Raw genomic sequence first — 20,905 nt, 5'->3', positions numbered from 1 at the left:
CCATTAACATACTTACTATTAACATACTTACCATTAACATACTTACTATTAACATACTTACCATTAACATACTTACTATTAACATACTTACCATTAACATACTTACTATTAACATACTTACTAACATACTATCAACATACTTACTATTAACATACTTACTAACATACTATTAGCATACTTACCAACATACTTACCAACATACTTACCAACATACTTACTATTAACATACTTACCATTAACATACTTACTATCAACATACTTACTATTAACATACTTACAATTAACATACTTACTAACATACTATTAGCATACTTACCAACATACTTACCAACATACTTACTATTAACATACTATTAGCATACTTACCAACATACTTACTAACATACTTACCAACATACTTACCAACATACTTACCAACATACTTACCAACATACCAACATACTTACCAACATACTTACCAACATACTTACCAACATACTTACCAACATACTTACCAACATACTTACCAACATACTTACTAGTAACATACTTACTAACATACTATTACCATACTTACCAACATACTTACTATTAACATACTTGCTAACATACTATTAGCATACTTACCAACATACTTACCAACATACTTATCAACATACTTACTAGGAACATACTTACGGTTAAAATACATACTAACATACTATTAGCATACTTACCAACATACTTACCAACATACTTACCAACATACTTACTAGTAACATACTTACTAACATACTATTAACATACTTACTAACATACTATTAACATACTTACTAACATACTATTAACATACTTACTAGTAACATACTTATCAACAAACTATTAGCATACTTACCAATATACTTACTAACAATTTATTAGCATACTTACCAACATACTTACTAACAATTTATTAGCATACTTACCAACATACTTACTAACAATTTATTAGCATACTTACTAACATACTATTAACATACTTACTAGTAACATACTTACTAACATACTATTAACATACTTACTAACATACTATTAACATACTTACTAGTAACATACTTATCAACAAACTATTAGCATACTTACCAACATACTTACTAACAATTTATTAGCATACTTACCAATATACTTACTAGTAACATACTTCCTAACAACATACTTACTAACAAACTATTCGCATACTTACTAGTAACATACTTACTAACATACTCTAATGTGTTGTTGTGTTTCAGACGGGAGAGTGACCACGACAGGGTGGTTCGGTCCATATACGAGGAGATGGAGAGTCAGAACAGAGAGGAGAGAGAGAAACGACTCGCTCAGGTAGCTTATCTGGCGAATAAAGTATGAATATGTGTGCACTCACTACTGTATGTCTCTCTGTAAATGTAAATAGTCTGCTGGGCTGTAGACGGGGTTGATGTTGTTTAGCAACAAAACCGACACGAATCATACTAAGCTTAGTGCTTCGAGCTGTTGACTTCAGGCCACATGAACATTGTGCTGAAAGGTAAAAAAAACAAAAAAACAATCTACAATAAAATGTCCTTATTCTGTGGTGTTGTTGGTCCGACAGTAGAGTCTAACGTTGTACTATGCAACCATATTCAGTTTAAGTAGAATACTAATGAATCGTTGAGCGATCGTACGAGACATATTGATTCAACTTTCGTCTAAGCTTGGATTAAACAAACTCCGTTCTGAGAATTGGCAGAGTGTTGCTGCTCTTCTGTTCAGCGGCTGCACAGCCACCCCCCCCCCCCCCCCCCCCGATTTACAATAGACGGGACCACAGCATCTACTTCGGTTGCCATGATGATTTCCTTTGCTACACCTGCCTCGGCATATATCGCCCCAATTCTGGCCCCATTTCTCCAATCGTACTGCCACCGAGGTGTAGCGAGGTGTAGCGAGGTGTAGGTACTTTACGACTACTAGTTCACTGCGATTTGGGCTTAACTGAGTCGTTAAATGTGAGCGGTTCTCCAATGGGTACAGCACCGTAGACCCAGAAAAACACGATGTGATGTATTTCAGCCCTAACTAATGGCTGATGATGATGATGATGATGATGACTGTACTTCACGTTAAAGGACAGTATCAGACAGTGGGACAGAAGACAGAAGATTGCAGAGGAGCTGAAGACGAGGGAGCAGGAACTGGAGACCACCCTGGCCAAGCAGAGAGAGGTAGAGACATCATAGACTTAGATAGATCACTCTTTGTGTCTGTCCCATTATGACGTCTGCGGGAGCACTGAGCATTGAGGCCATCTCCATTTTGAAGTAGTCCATAGTGCCTACTGTCGCCTGGAGTACAAAGGGAGATTTTAACCCGGGGCTAAGCCAGTGTTCACACTTTATACAGTGGGCTCTTAGCCATTCTGTCAGTCTGTTCTACTGCTTCAACATCGGCCATTTTAAACATATAAATGAAATGAAATGGTTTAAATAATAATAATAATAATAATAACAATAATAATAATAATAATAATAATAATAATAATAATAATAATAATAATAATAATAATAATAACAATAATAATAATAATAATAATAATAATAATAAATTAAAAGGTTAAATATCTAGTCGTAGTAAAGTTCAGCTATTTCCCACAAGGCCCTAGTTTCTACCTTCTTAACAACACTATCAACTAGGCAGGTCCTACAGGTCCTAGTTTCTACCTTCTTAACAACACTATCAACAAGGCAGGTCCTACAGGTCCTAGTTTCTACCTTCTTAACAGCACTATCAACAAGGCAGGTCCTACAGGCCCTAGTTTCTACCTTCTTAACAAGGCAGGTCCTAGTTTCTACCTTCTTAACAACTCTATCAACAAGGCAGGTCCTACAGGCCCTAGTTTCTACCTTCTTAACAACACTATCAACTAGGCAGGTCCTACAGGTCCTAGTTTCTACCTTCTTAACAACACTATCAACAAGGCAGGTCCTACAGGTCCTAGTTTCTACCTTCTTAACAACACTATCAACAAGGCAGGTCCTACAGGTCCTAGTTTCTACCTTCTTAACAGCACTATCAACAAGGCAGGTCCTACATGTCCTAGTTTCTACCTTCTTAACAACACTATCAACAAGGCAGGTCCTACAGGCTCTAGTTTTGTCGCACCTGGACTACTGTTCAGCCGTGTGGTCAGGTGCTACAAAGAGGGACAATTGAAAAGGAAATTGCAATTGTCGCAGAACAGGGCAGCATGGCTGGCCCTTGGATGTACACAGAGAGCTAACATTAATAATATGCATGTCAATCTCTCTTGGCTCAAAGTGGAGGAGAGGTTGACTTCATCACTACTTGTATTTATGAGAGGTATTGACATGTTGAATGAACCGAGCTGTCTGTCTAAACTACTAACACACAGCTCAGACACCCATACATACCCCACAAGACATGTCACCAGAGGTCTGTTTAAACTACTGGCACACAGCTCAGGCACCCATACATACCCCACAAGACATGCCACAAGAGGTCTGTCTAAACTACTAACACACAGCTCAGACACCCAACATAACCCACAAGACATGTCACCAGAGGTCTGTCTAAACTACTAACACACAGCTCAGACACCCATACATACCCCACAAGACATGCCACCAGAGGTCTGTTTAAACTACTAACACACAGCTCAGACACCCACCAGAGGTCTGTCTAAACTACTGGCACACAGCTCAGGCACCCACCAGAGGTCTGTCTAAACTACTGGCACACAGCTCAGGCACCCACCAGAGGTCTGTCTAAACTACTGGCACACAGCTCAGGCACCCACCAGAGGTCTGTCTAAACTACTAACACACAGCTCAGACACCCATACATACCCCACAAGACATGTCACCAGAGGTCTGTCTAAACTACTAACACACAGCTCAGACACCCATACATACCCCACAAGACATGCCACCAGTGGTCTCTTCACTGTCCTCAAGTCCAGAACAGACTATGGGAGGTGCACAGTACTACATAGAGCCGTGACTACATGGAACTCTATTCCACAGTACTACACAGAGACATGACTACATGGAACTCTATTCCACAGTACTACATAGAGCCATGACTACATGGAACTCTATTCCACAGTACTACATAGAGCCATGACTACATGGAACTCTATTCCACAGTACTACATAGAGCCATGACTACATGGAACTCTATTCCACAGTACTACATAGAGCCATGACTACATGGAACTCTATTCCACAGTACTACATAGAGCCATGACTACATGGAACTCTATTCCACAGTACTACATAGAGCCATGACTACATGGAACTCTATTCCACAGTACTACATAGAGCCATGACTACATGGAACTCTATTCCACAGTACTACATAGAGCCATGACTACATGGAACTCTATTCCACTGTACTACATAGAGCCATGGCTACATGGAACTCTATTCCACAGTACTACATAGAGCCATGACTACATGGAACTCTATTCCACAGTACTACATAGAGCCATGACTACATGGAACTCTATTCCACAGTACTACATAGAGCCATGACTACATGGAACTCTATTCCACATCAGGTCACTGATGCAGCAGTAGAATCAGATTTAATAAACAGATACAAATACACCTTATGGAACAGCGGGGACTGTGAAGCAACACAAACATAGAAACACACACACACACACACGATAACATACACAATATACACACTCCAAGAATGTTGTAATGTAGATATGTGATAGTGGTGTAGTAGGGGCCTGACGGCACACAGTGTGTTGTTAAATCTGTGAATGTATTGTAATGTTTTTAAAATTGTATAACAGTCTCAATTTTGCTGGACCCCAGGAAAAGTAGCTGCTGCCTTGTCAGGAACTAATGGGGATCCATAATAAACCCCAGAAAGAGTAGCTGCTGCCTTGGCAGGAACTAATGGGGATCCATAATAAACCCCAGGAAGAGTAGCTGCTGCCTTGACAGGAACTAATGGGGATCCATAATAAACCCCAGGAAAAGTAGCTGCTGCCTTGACAGGAACTAATGGGGATCCATAATAAACCCCAGGAAGAGTAGCTCATGCCTTGGCAGGAACTAATGGGGATCCATAATAAACCCCAGGAAGAGTAGCTGCTGCCTTGGCAGGAACTAATGGGGATCCATAATAAACCCCAGGAAGAGTAGCTGCTGCCTTGGCAAGAACTAATGGGGATCCATAATAAACCCCAGGAAGAGTAGCTGCTGCCTTGGCAGGAACTAATGGGGATCCATAATAAACCCCAGGAAGAGTAGCTGCTGCCTTGGCAGGAACTAATGGGGATCCATAATAAACCCCAGGAAGAGTAGCTGCTGCCTTGGCAGGAACTAATGGGGATCCATAATAAACCCCAGGAAGAGTAGCTGCTGCCTTGGCAGGAACTAATGGGGATCCATAATAAATACAAAATAGAAATGTCACTGTCAGAAGAGATTTGCTTCAGAAAAACGTTCTCATCAAATGTATTTATAAAGCCCTTCTTACATCAGCTGATATCTCAAAGTGCTGTACAGAAACTCAGCCTAAAACCCCCAAACAGCAAGCAATGCAGGTGTAGAAGCACAGTGGCTAGGAAAAACTCCCTAGAAAGGTCAGAACCGCGGTCTCCGCTAGCTAGCCGGCCAGGAGCTAGCGAAGTAGCTAGCCAGTTAGCGACAGACGCTAAACCCATAAAATACTGAAAATAAACACTTCTCTAATATCATATTATCTAAATAATCAAATATGAATTTATTAAACGTAATTTTACAAATAGCAGTTTTGGTCGATCTGGAAAGCCATAGTCAGTCAATAAATAATATAATAATAGTCATAGGAAAGGTTTTCATCTTTAGATCACAATATGTGGATTCTATACGATTATAATTATTTGTAAAATATCACAGCACAATTGAAAAATATTTGGCACATGGAAACCAAACAAGGGCGGTCTATGGTGTTAGGTGGGATGGGCTGAGGGGGTGGTCTATGGTGATAGGTGGGATGGGCTGAGGGGGTGGTCTATGGTGATAGGTGGGATCGGCTGAGGGGGTGGTCTATGGTGATAGGTGGGATGGGCTGAGGGGGTGGTCTATGGTGATAGGTGGGATGGGCTGAGGGGGTGGTCTATGGTGATAGGTGGGATGGGCCGAGGGGGTGGTCTATGGTGATAGGTGGGATGGGCCGAGGGGGTGGTCTATGGTGTTAGGTGGGATGGGCCGAGGGGGTGGTCTATGGTGATAGGTGGGATGGGCCGAGGGGGTGGTCTATGGTGATAGGTGGGATGGGCTGAGGGGGTGGTCTATGGTGATAGGTTGGATGGGCCGAGGGGGTGGTCTATGGTGATAGGTGGGATGGGCTGAAGGGGTGGTCTATGGTGATAGGTGGGATGGGCCGAGGGGGTGGTCTATGGTGATAGGTGGGATGGGCCGAGGGGGTGGTCTATGGTGTTTAGGTGGGATGGGCTGAGGGGGTGGTCTATGGTGATAGGTGGGATGGGCTGAGGGGGTGGTCTATGGTGATAGGTGGGATGGGCCGAGGGGGTGGTCTATGGTGATAGGTGGGATTGGCCGAGGGGGTGGTCTATGGTGATAGGTGGGATGGGCTGAGGGGGTGGTCTATGGTGATAGGTGGGATGGGCTGAGGGGGTGGTCTATGGTGTTTAGGTGGGATGGGCTGAGGGGGTGGTCTATGGTGATAGGTGGGATGGGCTGAGGGGGTGGTCTATGGTGATAGGTGGGATGGGCTGAGGGGGTGGTCTATGGTGTTTAGGTGGGATGGGCTGAGGGGGTGGTCTATGGTGATAGGTGGGATGGGCTGAGGGGGTGGTCTATGGTGTTTAGGTGGGATGGGCTGAGGGGGTGGTCTATGGTGATAGGTGGGATGGGCTGAGGGGGTGGTCTATGGTGATAGGTGGGATGGGCTGAGGGGGTGGTCTATGGTGATAGGTGGGATGGGCTGAGGGATTAAAGAGTTTGTTTGGTAATGTATTAGTGTTATATATACAGGTGAAGTCTGAAGTTTACATTCACTTTCGCCAAATACATTTAAACTCAGATTTTCACAATTCCTGACATTTAATCCTAGTAAAAATTCCCTGTCTTAGGTCAGTTAGGATCATCACTTTATTTTAAGAATGTGAAATGTCCGAATAATTGTAGAGAATGATTTATTTCAGCTTTTATTTCTTTCATCACATTCCGAGCGGGTCAGAAATTTACATAAACTCAATTAGTATTTGGTAGCATTGCCTTTATATTGTTTAACTTGGGTCAAATGTTTCGGGTTGCCTTCCACAAGCTTCCCACAATAAGTTGGGTGAATTTTGGCCCGTTCCTCCTGACAGAGCTGGTGTAACTGAGTCAGGTTTGTAGGCCTCCTTGTTTGCACATGCTTTTTTGGTTCTGCACACACATTTTCTATAGGATTGAGGTCAGGGCTTTGTGATGGCCACTCCAATACCTTGACTTTGTTGTCCTTAACTTCTTGACGCTACCAATCTACCCTGTAGCGGCATCATTACCGTCTGCAACCGCTGAATAGCAACAGTCAAATAATATTACTAGAAAATATTCATATTCATGAAATCACAAGTGCAATATTTTGAAACACAGCTTAGCCTTTTGTTAATCACCCTGTCGTCTCAGATTTTTGAGATTATGCTTTACAGCGAAAGCAATCCAAGCGTTTGTGTAAGTTTATCGATAGCCTAGCATAGCATTATGTACACTTAGCATCAGGAAGCTTGGTCACGAAAATCAGAAAAGCAATCAAATGAACCGTTTACCTTTGATGATCTTCGGATGTTTTCACTCACGAGACTCCCAGTTAGACAGCAAATGTTCCGTTTGTTCCATAAAGATTATTTTTATACCCAAAATACCGACGTTTGTTTGTCGCGTTATGTTCCGAAATCCACAGGAAAGAGCGGTCACGACAACGCAGATGGAAATTCCAAATAGTCTTCATAATGTCCACAGAAACATGTCAAACGTTTTTTATAATCATTGCTCAGGTCGTTTTTAAAATATATATTCGATAATATATCAACCGAGTGTGTAGCTTTTTCAATAACAGTGGGAGGAACAATGGCCGGTTTACTCAATTGCGCACCAACTCACTCTGAGAGCCCCCACCTCTCCACTTACGCAATGTGATCCTTCACGCTCATTTTTCAAAATAAAAGCCTGAAACTATGTCTAAAGACTGTTGACACCTTAGGGAAGCCACAGAAAAAGGAATCTGGTTGATATCCCTTTAAATGAAGGACAGGCACGCATAGGAACACAGAAATGTCAAAATAAGAGGCACTTCCTGATTGGATTATCCTCAGGCTTTCGCCTGCAATATCAGTTCTGTTATACTCACAGACAATATTTTTACAGTTTTGGAAACTTTAGAGTGTTTTCTATCTTAATCTGTCAATTATATGCATATTCTAGCATCTGGTCATGAGAAATAGGCAGTTTACTTTGGGAACGTTGTATAAAAATAGTGCCCCCTAGCTTCAAGAGGTTGCCATTTTGCCACAACTTTGGAACTATGCTTGGGGTCATTGTCCATTTGGAAGACCCATTTGCAACCAAGCTGTAACTGATGTCTTGATGTTGCTTCAATATATTGACATCATTTTCCTTTCTCATGAAGCCATCCATTTTGTGACGTGTACCAGTCCCTCCTGCAGCAAAGCATCCCCACAACTTGTTGCTGCCACCCCCGTGCTTCACGGATGGTCAGGTTCTGTCGATATTGGACTCTTTTTACTGTGGATATAGATACTTTTGTACCTGCTTCCTCCAGCATCTTCACAAGATCCTTTGCTGTTGTTCTGGGATTGATTTGCACTTTTCGCACCAAAGTACGTTCATCTCTAGGAGACAGAACGCGTCTCCTTCCTGAGCGGTATGACGGCTGCGTGGTCCCATGGGGTTTATACTTGTTTACTATTGTTTGTATAGATGAATGTGGTACCTTCAGGTGTTTGGAAATTGCTCCCAAGATGAACCAGACTTGTGGAGGTCTACATTTTTTCTTCTGAGGTCTTGGCTGATTTCTTTTGATTTTCCCATGATGTCAAGCAAAGAGGCACTGAATTTGAAGGTAGGCCTTGAAATACATCCACAGGTACACCTCTAATTGACTCAAATGTCAATTAGCTTATCAGAAGCTTCGAAAGCCATGACATAGTTTTCTGGAATTTTCCAAGATGTTTAAAGGCGCAGTCAACTTTGTGTATGTAAACTTCTGACCCATTGGATTTGTGATACAGTGAATTGTAAGTGAAATAATCTGTCTGTAAACAATTGTTGGAAAAATGACTTGTGTCACGCACAAAGTAGATGGCCTAACCGACTTGCCAAAACTATAGTTTGTTAACAAGAAATTTGTGTAGGGGTTGAAAAACGAGTTTTAATGACTCCAACCTAAGTGTATGTAAACTTCTGACTTCAACTGTATGTTGATATGAGTAAGCGATCCATTCAGTCATCCTGTTTCAGCTTCATCTTCTCCCCCCCCCCCCAGCTGGAGGCTCGTATCCAGGCGCTGGGCTATGAGCAGGCAGACATCAGGGTGCAGAATCAGAAGCTCCACAGTCTGAACATACAGCTCCAGGAGCAGCTAGAGACCAGCCGGGAGGAGCTACAGAAAGCCCTGAAACAGTTAAAGTTCCTTCAGTCAAACACTGCCCAGGAGGAGAGGAGCAGAGAGAGGTAGGGAGGAGGGAGGGATACTGAGGGAGCCAGGAGGGAGGGAGGGGTGAGGGAGCAGAGAGGGGAGGGAGGGAGCAGAGAGGGGAGGGACGGGGGAGAGATGGGGAAGAGAGGGGGGAGCAGAGAAGGGAGGGAGGAGAGAGGAGAGGGGGGGAGGTAGGGGAAGAGGTAGGGAGGAGGGAGGGATACTGAGGGAGCCAGGAGGGAGGGAGGGGTGAGGGAGCAGAGAGGGGAGGGAGGGAGCAGAGAGGGGAGGGACGGGGGAGAGATGGGGAAGAGAGGGGGGAGCAGAGAAGGGAGGGAGGAGAGGGGAGAGGGGGGGGGCAGAGAGGGAAGGGAGGGAGAGAGAGAGGTCGGAGAGGGGATGGCTAACTCCTACGTGCTTTGCCATATTCTCTGAACATGTTTATATTTGTGTTGTTGACACGGTACGCTTGAAAATATATTTTTTGTCTGTGTACGTGATCGTTATGGAAATTGAACCCACAACCTTTGCATTGAGATTGTCACAGTGTGTTTCTCTCTAGGACTGTGCTCAAGGTCTCCAAGAACATGCAGAAAGAAAAAGACAGTCTGCAGAGGCAGTTGGAGTTACTGAGGTCTGTCTGTCTGCCTGCCTGTCGTCTTTCTGCCTGCCTGTCGTCTGTCTGTCTGCCTGTCGTCTGTCTGTCTGCCTGCCTGTCGTCTGTCTGTCTGCCTGCCTGCCTGTCGTCTGCCTGCCTGCCTGTCTTTCGTCTGCCTGCCTGCCTATCATCTGTCTGCCTGCCTGTCTTCTGTCTGTCTGCCTGCCTATCGTCTGCCTGCCTGCCTATCGTCTGTCTGCCTTCCTGCCTATCGTCTTTCTGCCTGCCTGTCGTCTGTCTGCCTGCCTGTCGTGTCTGTCTGCCTGCCTGCCTATCGTCTGTCTGTCTGCCTGCCTGTCGTCTGTCTGTCTGCCCGCCTATCGTCTGTCTGTCTGCCCGCCTGTCGTCTGTCTGTCTGCCCGCCTGTCGTCTGTCTGTCTGCCTGCCTGTCGTCTTTCTGCCTGCCTATCGTCTGTCTGTCTGCCTGCCTGTCGTCTTTCTGCCTGCCTATCGTCTGTCTGTCTGCCTGCCTATCGTCTGTCTGTCTGCCTGCCTATCGTCTGTCTGCCTGCCTGTCGTCTGTCTGTCTGCCTGCCTGTCGTCTGCTTGCCTGTCATCTGTCTGCCTGCCTGCCTTTCGTCTGCCTGCCTGCCTGTCGTCTGCCTGCCTGCCTGTCGTCTGCCTGCCTGCCTGTCGTCTGCCTGCCTGCTTATCGCCTGCCTGCCTATCGTCTGCCTGCCTGCCTATCGTCTCTGTCTGCCTGCCTGTCGTCTGTCTGCCTGCCTATCGTCTGTCGTCTGTCTGCCTGTCTGTCGTCTGTCTGCCTGCCTGCCTGTCGTCTGCTTGCCTGCCTGCCTGTCGTCTGCTTGCCTGCCTGTCGTCTGTCTGCCTGCCTGCCTGTCGTCTGTCTGCCTGCCTGCATATCGTCTGCCTGCCTGCCTGCCTATTGTCTGCCTGCCTGCCTATCGTCTGCCTGCCTGCCTATCGTCTGTCTGCCTGCCTATCGTCTGTCTGCCTGCCTATCGTCTGTGTCTGTCTGTCTGTGTTTGACTGCCTGTGGTCTGCCTGCATGTCTGCCTGTCTGTCTGTCAGCGGGTTACCAGTTTGTTTATTGGAGAGCAAATCACATTTGTTGTTTATGAAGTGCTTACTGTATGTGTTTGTTTCTGATTTGTTTATCCTCTCAGGGATATGAACAAACGTCTGAGAGATGAGAAAGACACACATCAGTCCCAGAAGAGGGTCAGTGTTGGTCACCGACGCTCTCTCCTCGTCTCTCCTCTTCTCTCCTCGTCTCTCCTCGTCTCCCCTCATCTCCACCAGTCTGTCCCACCATCACCACTCCCAAACTCCCACTGTCACTATACGGGGCTCCACCCCCTGGACACGCCCCTACTACCCCAACTGAACCATGCTAGTTCTCCCTGGACACGCCCCTACTACCCCTACTGAACCATGCTAGTTCTCCCTGGACACACCCCCACTACCCCCTACTGAACCATGCTAGTTCTCCCTGGACACGCCCCTACTACCCCTACTGAACCGTGCTAGTTCTCCCTGGACACTCCCCTACTGAACCGTGCTAGTTCTCCCTGGACACGCCCCTACTGAACCATGCTAGTTCTCCCTGGACACACCCCTACTGAACCATGCTAGTTCTCCCTGGACACACCCCAACTGAACCATGTTAGTTCTCCCTGGACACACCCCTATTGAACCATGCTAGTTCTCCCTGGACACACCCCTACAACCCCTACTGAACCATGCTAGTTCTCCCTGGACACACCCCTACTGAACCATGCTAGTTCTCCCTGGACACACCCCTACTGAACCATGTTAGTTCTCCCTGGACACACCCCTATTGAACCATGCTAGTTCTCCCTGGACACACCCCTACAACCCCTACTGAACCATGCTAGTTCTCCCTGGACACACCCCTACTGAACCACGCTAGTTCTCCCTGGACACACCCCTACAATCCCTACTGAACCATGCTAGTTCTCCCTGGACACACCCCTACTGAACCGTGCTAGTTCTCCCTGGACACACCCCTACTGAACCATGCTAGTTCTCCCTGGACACTCCCCAACTGAACCGTGCTAGTTCTCCCTGGACACTCCCCAACTGAACCATGTTAGTTCTCCCTGGACACACCCCTACTGAACCATGCTAGTTCTCCCTGGACACACCCCTACAACCCCTACTGAACCATGCTAGTTCTCCCTGGACACACCCCTACTGAACCATGTTAGTTCTCCCTGGACACACCCCTATTGAACCATGCTAGTTCTCCCTGGACACACCCCTACTGAACCACACTAGTTCTCCCTGGACACACCCCTACTACCCCTACTGAACCATGCTAGTTCTCCCTGGACACACCCCTACAACCCCTACTGAACCATGCTAGTTCTCCCTGGACACACCCCTACTGAACCATGCTAGTTCTCCCTGGACACACCCCTACTGAACCACACTAGTTCTCCCTGGACACACCCCTACTACCCCTACTGAACCATGCTAGTTCTCCCTGGACACACCCCTACTGAACCATGCTAGTTCTCCCTGGACACACCCCTACTGAACCACACTAGTTCTCCCTGGACACACCCCTACTACCCCTACTGAACCACATTAGTTCTCCCTGGACACACCCCTACTGAACCATGTTAGTTCTCCCTGGACACACCCCTACTACCACTACTGAACCATGTTAGTTCTCCCTGGACACACCCCTACTACCCCTACTGAACCATGTTAGTTCTCCCTGGACACACCCCTACTACCCCTACTCAACCATGTTAGTTCTCCCTGGACACACCCCTACTGAACCATGCTAGTTCTCCCTGGACACACCCCTACTGAACCATGTTAGTTCTCCCTGGACACACCCCTACTACCCCTACTGAACCATGCTAGTTCTCCCTGGACACACCCCTACTGAACCGTGCTAGTTCTCCCTGGACACACCCCTACTGAACCATGCTAGTTCTCCCTGGACACACCCCTACTGAACCACACTACTTCTCCCTGGACACACCCCTACTGACCCATGCTAGTTCTCCCTGGACACACCCCTACTGAACCGTGCTAGTTCTCCCTGGACACACCCCTACTGAACCATGCTAGTTCTCCCTGGACACACCCCTACTACCCCTACTGAACCATGCTAGTTCTCCCTGGACACACCCCTACTACCCCTACTGAACCATGTTAGTTCTCCCTGGACACACCCCTACTACCCCTACTGAACCATGCTAGTTCTCCCTGGACACACCCCTACTACCCCAACTGAACCATGCTAGTTCTCCCTGGACACACCCCTACTGAACCGTGCTAGTTCTCCCTGGGCACACCCCTACTGAACCATGCTAGTTCTCCCTGGACACACCCCTACTGAACCATGCTAGTTCTCCCTGGACACACCCCTACTGAACCGTGCTAGTTCTCCCTGGGCACACCCCTACTGAACCATGCTAGTTCTCCCTGGACACGCCCCTACTGAACCATGCTAGTTCTCCCTGGACACGCCCCTAATTAACCATTTTAGTTCTCCCTGGACACACCCCTACTACCCCTACTGAACCATGCTAGTTCTCCCTGGACACACCCCTACTGAACCATGTTAGTTCTCCCTGGACACAACCCTACTACCCCTACTGAACCATGCTAGTTCTCCCTGGACACACCCCTACTGAACCATGTTAGTTCTCCCTGGACACACCCCTACTGAACCATGCTAGTTCTCCCTGGACACACCCCTACTACCCCTACTGAACCACACTACTTCTCCCTGGACACACCCCTACTGAACCATGCTAGTTCTCCCTGGACACACCCCTACTGAACCATGCTAGTTCTCCCTGGACACACCCCTACTGAACCATGCTAGTTCTCCCTGGACACACCCCTACTGAACCGTGCTAGTTCTCCCTGGACACACCCCTACTGAACCACACTACTTCTCCCTGGACACACCCCTACTGAACCACACTACTTCTCCCTGGACACACCCCTACTGACCCATGCTAGTTCTCCCTGGACACACCCCTACTGAACCATGCTAGTTCTCCCTGGACACACCCCTACTACCCCTACTGAACCATGTTTGTTCTCCCTGGACACACCCCTACTACCACTACTGAACCATGTTAGTTCTCCCTGGACACACCCCTACTACCACTACTGAACCATACCTATGTTTTGTAGACGGAATCTCTAGTACTGGGTAATATTTGTAACTGTGATGATATTTCAGAGTCACTGTTTTTTGGCGTATGTTTTGAGAGAGGCTGTGAGCAGATGAGATCTTCCTTGGTCAGATCACGTTACATTGTAAAGGAAAAACCTCTGGGCCATAATGAAGGTTAATGTTGTGTGACTGGTACCTCCAAGTCTGTTTCAACGCAAAGGGAATCGCTGTTTCTGAGGTAAACAGCATTTTATAGATTTTTGTTGTTGTTGTTGAGTTTGAGTATTTTTTTTGAACAATGTTATTTTGAAGGTGAGAAATATGCATCCCATAATACTGTATCTTTAATGGTCTGTAGATTCCAAGGTAGCACTTTCATCTTTCTTGATCAAACGTTTTTGTTATTTTTTATTTAATAAAAGGAACAAAGTATTGAAAACACAGGAAGTTCTTGTAAAATAAACAACTGCATCGGGGAGGGGAGGGGATGGGACGGGACGGGACGGGATGGGACGGGAGGGGACGGGACGGGAGGGGAGGGGACGGGACGGGAGGGGACGGGAGGGGAGGGGACGGGACGGGAGGGGACGGGAGGGGACGGGAGGGGAGGGGACGGGAGGGGATGGGAGGGGAGGAGACGGGAGGGGATGGGAGGGGAGGGGACGGGAGGGGAGGGGACTGGAGGGGACGGGAGGAGACGGGAGGGGAGGGGACGGGACGGGACGGGAGGGGACGGGACATTTTCCTAGTGCAAAAGCAATGTGCAAAAAAAAATGATCCTTAACCTCATTGTAATCTAGCAGTGCGATTTCATTTGAAACAGGCGATATTCACGAGACGATTATTTAACTAGAGTTTAGTAAACTGAGTGGACGGTAAATTGTTGCACTTTACACAATGCTTTTACGCAATTAAAAAATGTACTTGAGAACTCCATAAAATGAAATATCTGGGTATTTACCTGTTATCTATTTTGTAAACATGTTCATGTGTTGATATTTTAATGTCTTTTTGACCACATAAATGTTGTTACATCACCATTTTGGTGCCCGAATAAACAACACCTATATCCATTTTTAGTTTTTTCATTCTGGTTTCTCTGCCATCATGTTCAGCCTCCTAATGTCAGGAAGCCTCTGCGGAAGAAAGGCTCAGTGATAGGGAACTACATACTGCAAGACAAGCCAATCGAAAGGTTTGTTTCATCCATGATTCAGCCACTAAACCGTATGCTGTGCAGGCCGCAGGCTTAGTCTATTTTTAATGAAGTTTTAAGATGGAACTAACAGTTATAATAACTTAAGTTATTATGACTGTTTTATAGTAACTAAGTATAATTGACCTAAGGAAGTAACTAATGTTCTGTCCCGTTGATTTACTAAGACAGCTGAGCTCTTTCAGCCAATCAGAGCTGGAGCAGGCTTCAGATGGGATACCATGTAACTCGTCCAAGAGAAGACAGGCATTCGGAGAACACAGCTGTGACGATAATGGACGGACTGAAGCAATACAGGTACTGTGGACTCTTCAAGTGGAATCACCTTTCAGAGAGAGCGAGAGAGAGATATATGCAAATATAGGACATTTGCAGGACATTTGCATTCTGTATAACCACGATGGAAGGTCTGGGACATACTTACGTTACGACTGAGAATTTAGACAGACCAACTGAATAACGTCGCATACCACCCCCCCCCCCCCCCCATCTGCTCCTTCCTCTACAGGCCAGACTGACCAGCACCCACCCTCAGAGGGTATTCAAGGTGGTGTTTTTGGGGAACTCGGGAGTGGGCAAAAGCTCCTTCATCCACCACTACTGCAATGGACACTTCCCCAACACACTGGGTACTACTGTGGGTAAGAGAGTTAGACCCAATAACACACTGGGTATTACTGTGGGTAAGAGAGTTAGACCCAATAACACACTGGGTACTACTGTGGGTAAGAGATTTAGACCCAATAACACACTGGGTACTACTGTGGGTAAGAGAGTTAGACCCAATAACACACTGGGTACTACTGTGGGTAAGAGATTTAGACCCAATAACAGACTGGGTACTACTGTGGGTAAGAGAGTTAGACCCAATAACACACTGGGTACTACTGTGGGTAAGAGAGTTAGACCCAATAACAGACTGGGTACTACTGTGGGTAAGCGAGTTAGACCCAATAACAGACTGGGTACTACTGTGGGTAAGAGAGTTAGACCCAATAACACACTGGGTACTACTGTGGGTAAGAGAGTTAGACCCAATAACACACTGGGTACTACTGTGGGTAAGAGAGTTAGACCCAATAACACACTGGGTACTACTGTGGGTAAGAAAGTGGTCATGTCCAAAATCTGTCTCGCTTACTACATACTATTTATAGCATACTCTTTAGTAATTTTTAATTTTTTTTTACCTTTATTTAACCAGGCAAGTCAGTTAAGAACAAATTCTTATTTTCAATGACTGCCTAGGAACAGTGGGTTAACTGCCTGTTCAGGGGCAGAAAGACAGATTTGTACCTTGTCAGCTCGGGGATATGAACTTGCAACCTTTCGGTTACTAGTCCAACGCTCTAACCACTAGGCTACCCTGCCGATGTAAGCAACAAATATCAACATACTAGACTCACTAATTTTGAGAGTGTGTTGTTGCCACCATTCCTTCATTTTGGTACAGCACGTTCCCCTCAGCCGATTATCAGCTGTTGTCGAAGACGATTCACTTCCTCAATATCATGCAGAGAAATGTACTAGATGAAAAGCTGGAATGATTACGACATCCAGGAATTTAAAGCATATAACAATTTAGAGGTAGTGGACTACATGGGGAATAGGGGAGGGTGTGGACTACATGGGGAATAGAGGAGGGAGTGGACTACATGGGGAATAGGGGAGGTAGTGGACTACATGGGCAATTGGGGAGGGAGTGGACTACATGGGGAATAGGGGAGGGAGTGGACTACATGGGGAATAGGGGAGGGAGTGGACTACATGGGCAATTGGGGAGGGAGTGGACTACATGGGCAATTGGGGAGGGAGTGGACTACATGGGGAATAGGGGAGGGAGTGGACTACATGGGGAATAGGGGAGGGAGTGGACTACATGGGCAATTGGGGAGGGAGTGGACTACATGGGGAATAGGGGAGGGAGTGGACTACATGGGCAATTGGGGAGGGAGTGGACTACATGGGCAATTGGGGAGGGAGTGGACTACATGGGGAATAGGGGAGGGAGTGGACTACATGGGGAATAGGGGAGGGAGTGGACTACATGGGGAATTGGGGAGGGAGTGAACTACATGGGCAATTGGGGAGGGAGTGGACTACATGGGCAATTGGGGAGGGAGTGGACTACATGGGGAATTGGGGAGGGAGTGGACTACATGGGCAATTGGGGAGGGAGTGGACTACATGGGGAATAGGGGAGGGAGTGGACTACATGGGGAATAGGGGAGGGTGTGGACTACATGGGGAATAGGGGAGGGAGTGGACTACATGGGGAATAGGGGAGGGAGTGGACTACATGGGGAATAGGGGAGGTAGTGGACTACATGGGGAATAGGGGAGGGAGTGGACTACATGGGGAATAGGGGAGGGAGTGGACTACATGGGGAATAGGGGAGGGAGTGGACTACATGGGGAATAGGGGAGGGAGTGGACTACATGGGGAATAGGGGAGGTAGTGGACTACATGGGGAATAGGGGAGGTAGTGGACTACATGGGGAGGTAGTGGACTACATGGGGAGGTAGTGGACTACATGGGGAGGTAGTGGACTACATGGGGAGGTAGTGGACTACATAGGGAGGTAGTGGATTACATGGGGAATAGGGGAGGGAGTGGACTACATGGGGAATAGAGGAGGGAGTGGACTACATGGGAATAGGGGAGGGAGTGGACTACATGGGGAGGTAGTGGACTACATGGGGAATATGGGAGGTAGTGGATTACATGGGGAGGTAGTGGATTACATGGGGAGGTAGTGGACTACATGGGGAGGTAGTGGATTAGATGGGCAATAGGGGAGGGATTGGACTACATGGGGAATAGGGGAGGGAGTGGACTACATGGGGAATAGGGGAGGGAGTGGACTACATGGGGAATAGGGGAGGGGGTGGACTACATGGAGAATAGGGGAGGGAGTGGACTACCTGGGGAATAGGGGAGGGAGTTGACTACATGGGGAGGTAGTGGACTACATGGGGAGGTAGTGGACTACCTGGGGAATAGGGGAGGGAGTGGACTACATGGAGAATAGGGGAGGGAGTGGACTACATGGAGAATAGGGGAGGGAGTGGACTACCTGGGGAATAGGGGAGGGAGTGGACTACATGGGGAGGGAGTGGACTACATGGGGAATAGGGGAGGTAGTGGACTACATGGGGAGGTAGTGGACTACATGGGGAGGTAGTGGACTACATGGGGAGGTAGTGGACTACATGGAGAATAGGGGAGGGAGTGGACTACCTGGGGAATAGGGGAGGGAGTGGACTACATGGGGAGGTAGTGGACTACATGGGGAATATGGGAGGTAGTGGATTACATGGGGAGGTAGTGGATTACATGGGGAGGTAGTGGACTACATGGGGAGGTAGTGGACTACATGGGGAGGTAGTGGATTACATGGGGAATAGGGGAGGGATTGGACTACATGGGGAATAGGGGAGGGAGTGGACTACATGGGGAATAGGGGAGGGAGTGGACTACATGGGGAATAGGGGAGGGGGTGGACTACATGGGGAGGTAGTGGACTACATGGGGAGGTAGTGGACTACATGGGGAGGTAGTGGACTACATGGGGAGGTAGTGGACTACATGGGGAGGTAGTGGACTACCTGGGGAATAGGGGAGGGAGTGGACTACATGGAGAATAGGGGAGGGAGTGGACTACATGGGGACTAGAGGAGGGAGTGGACTACATGGGGAATAGGGGAGGGAGTGGACTACATGGGGAATAGGGGAGGGAGTGGACTACATGGGTAATAGTGGAGGTAGTGGACTACATGGGGAGGTAGTGGACTACATGGGGAGGTAGTGGACTACATGGGGAGGTAGTGGACTACATGGAGAATAGGGGAGGGAGTGGACTACCTGGGGAATAGGGGAGGGAGTGGACTACATGGGGAATAGGGGAGGGAGTGGACTACATGGGGAATAGGGGAGGGAGTGGACTACATGGGGAATAGGGGAGGTAGTGGACTACATGGGGAGGTAGTGGACTACATGGGGAATAGGGGAGGGAGTGGACTACATGGGGAATAGGGGAGGTAGTGGACTACATGGGGAGGTAGTGGATTACATGGGGAATAGGGGAGGTAGTGGATTACATGGGGAGGTAGTGGACTACATGGGGAATAGAGGAGGGAATGGACTACATGGGGAATAGGGGAGGGAGTGGACTACATGGGGAATAGGGGAGGTAGTGGACTACATGTGGAGGTAGTGGATTACATGGGGAGGTAGTGGACTACATGGGGAATAGGGGAGGGAGTGGACTACATGGGGACTAGGGGAGGTAGTGGACTACATGGGGAATAGGGGAGGTAGTGGACTACATGGGGAATAGGGGAGGTAGTGGACTACATGGGGAGGTAGTGGACTACATGGGGAGGTAGTGGACTACATGGGGAATAGGGGAGGGAGTGGACTACATTGGGAATAGGGGAGGTAGTGGTCCTCATGTGGAGGTAGTGGACTACATGGGGAATAGGGGATACTTATTTTCCACCATAATTTGCAAATAAATTCATTAAAAATCCTACAATGTGATTTTCTGGAGAAAAAAAAATCTCATTTTATCTGTCATAGTGGGTACCTATGATGGGTACCTATGATGAATATTACAGGCCTCTCTTTATATAGTGGTCTGTGTGTATATAGTGGTCTATGTGAGTGGTCTGTGTGTATATAGTGGTCTGTGTGTAAATAGTGGTCTGTGTGAGTGGTCTGTGTGTATATAGTGGTCTGTGTGTATATAGTGGTCTGTGTGTATATAGTTGTCTGTGTGTATAATGGTCTGTGTGTTAACTGCAGGTGTCGACTTCCAGATGCGTGCTGTGACACTGGGCTCCACCACCATCGCTCTTCAGCTCTGGGATACTGCAGGACAGGAGAGGTTTGTGTGTGTGTGTGTGTGTGTGTGTGTGTGTATGTGTGTGTGTCAGTGGAGGCTCCTCTGAGGAGGAAGGGGAGGACAATCTTCCTCAGTGAATTTCAGAAAAATAAATTATGTGAAACAAAAAGTTATCTTATTTAGATACAACTATAGTAAATAATAATTGATTAAAACCCTGTTTTGCAAACAAGGTCTACAGTAGCCTCAACAGCACTCTGTAGGGTAGCACCATGGTGTAGCCGGAGGACAGCTAGCTTCCGTCCTCCTCTGGGTACATTGACTTCAATACAAAACCTTGGAGGCTCATGGTTCTCACACCGTTCCATAGACTTTTACTGTATTTATGACAACTTCCTGGAGGATG

General features: G+C 47.2%; 1 protein-coding gene across 14 annotated transcripts in view; it reads left to right on the top strand.

Moving 5' to 3' along the window:
• Positions 1 to 20,905, top strand: part of cracr2b (calcium release activated channel regulator 2B) — a 48,716-nt gene that overhangs the window by 12,622 nt on the left and 15,189 nt on the right. For 6 of the 14 annotated variants that reach the window (XM_090230926.1, XM_036968655.2, XM_036968656.2 and 3 more), the window contains 9 exons: positions 1,227 to 1,317; positions 2,088 to 2,183; positions 9,493 to 9,680; positions 10,193 to 10,279; positions 11,431 to 11,485; positions 15,551 to 15,630; positions 15,819 to 15,948; positions 16,160 to 16,292; positions 20,460 to 20,541. In XM_090230926.1, the coding sequence (XP_090087052.1) occupies positions 1,227 to 1,317; positions 2,088 to 2,183; positions 9,493 to 9,680; positions 10,193 to 10,279; positions 11,431 to 11,485; positions 15,551 to 15,630; positions 15,819 to 15,948; positions 16,160 to 16,292; positions 20,460 to 20,541 (942 nt within the window). Of the gene's footprint in view, positions 1 to 1,226; positions 1,318 to 2,087; positions 2,184 to 9,492; positions 9,681 to 10,192; positions 10,280 to 11,430; positions 11,486 to 15,550; positions 15,631 to 15,818; positions 15,949 to 16,159; positions 16,293 to 20,459; positions 20,542 to 20,905 lie in introns of those variants that run through there. The other 8 variants (XM_090230929.1, XM_036968658.2, XM_036968657.2 and 5 more) reach the window with 3 other exon arrangements.

Source organism: Oncorhynchus mykiss, chromosome 4 (assembly GCF_057628025.1).
Source record: "Oncorhynchus mykiss isolate SJ-2025 chromosome 4, ASM5762802v1, whole genome shotgun sequence".
Taxonomy (NCBI): Eukaryota; Metazoa; Chordata; class Actinopteri; order Salmoniformes; family Salmonidae; genus Oncorhynchus; species Oncorhynchus mykiss.
The sequence above is the reverse complement of the archived record's forward strand: the minus strand, read 5'-3'. Positions and strand labels throughout refer to the sequence as shown.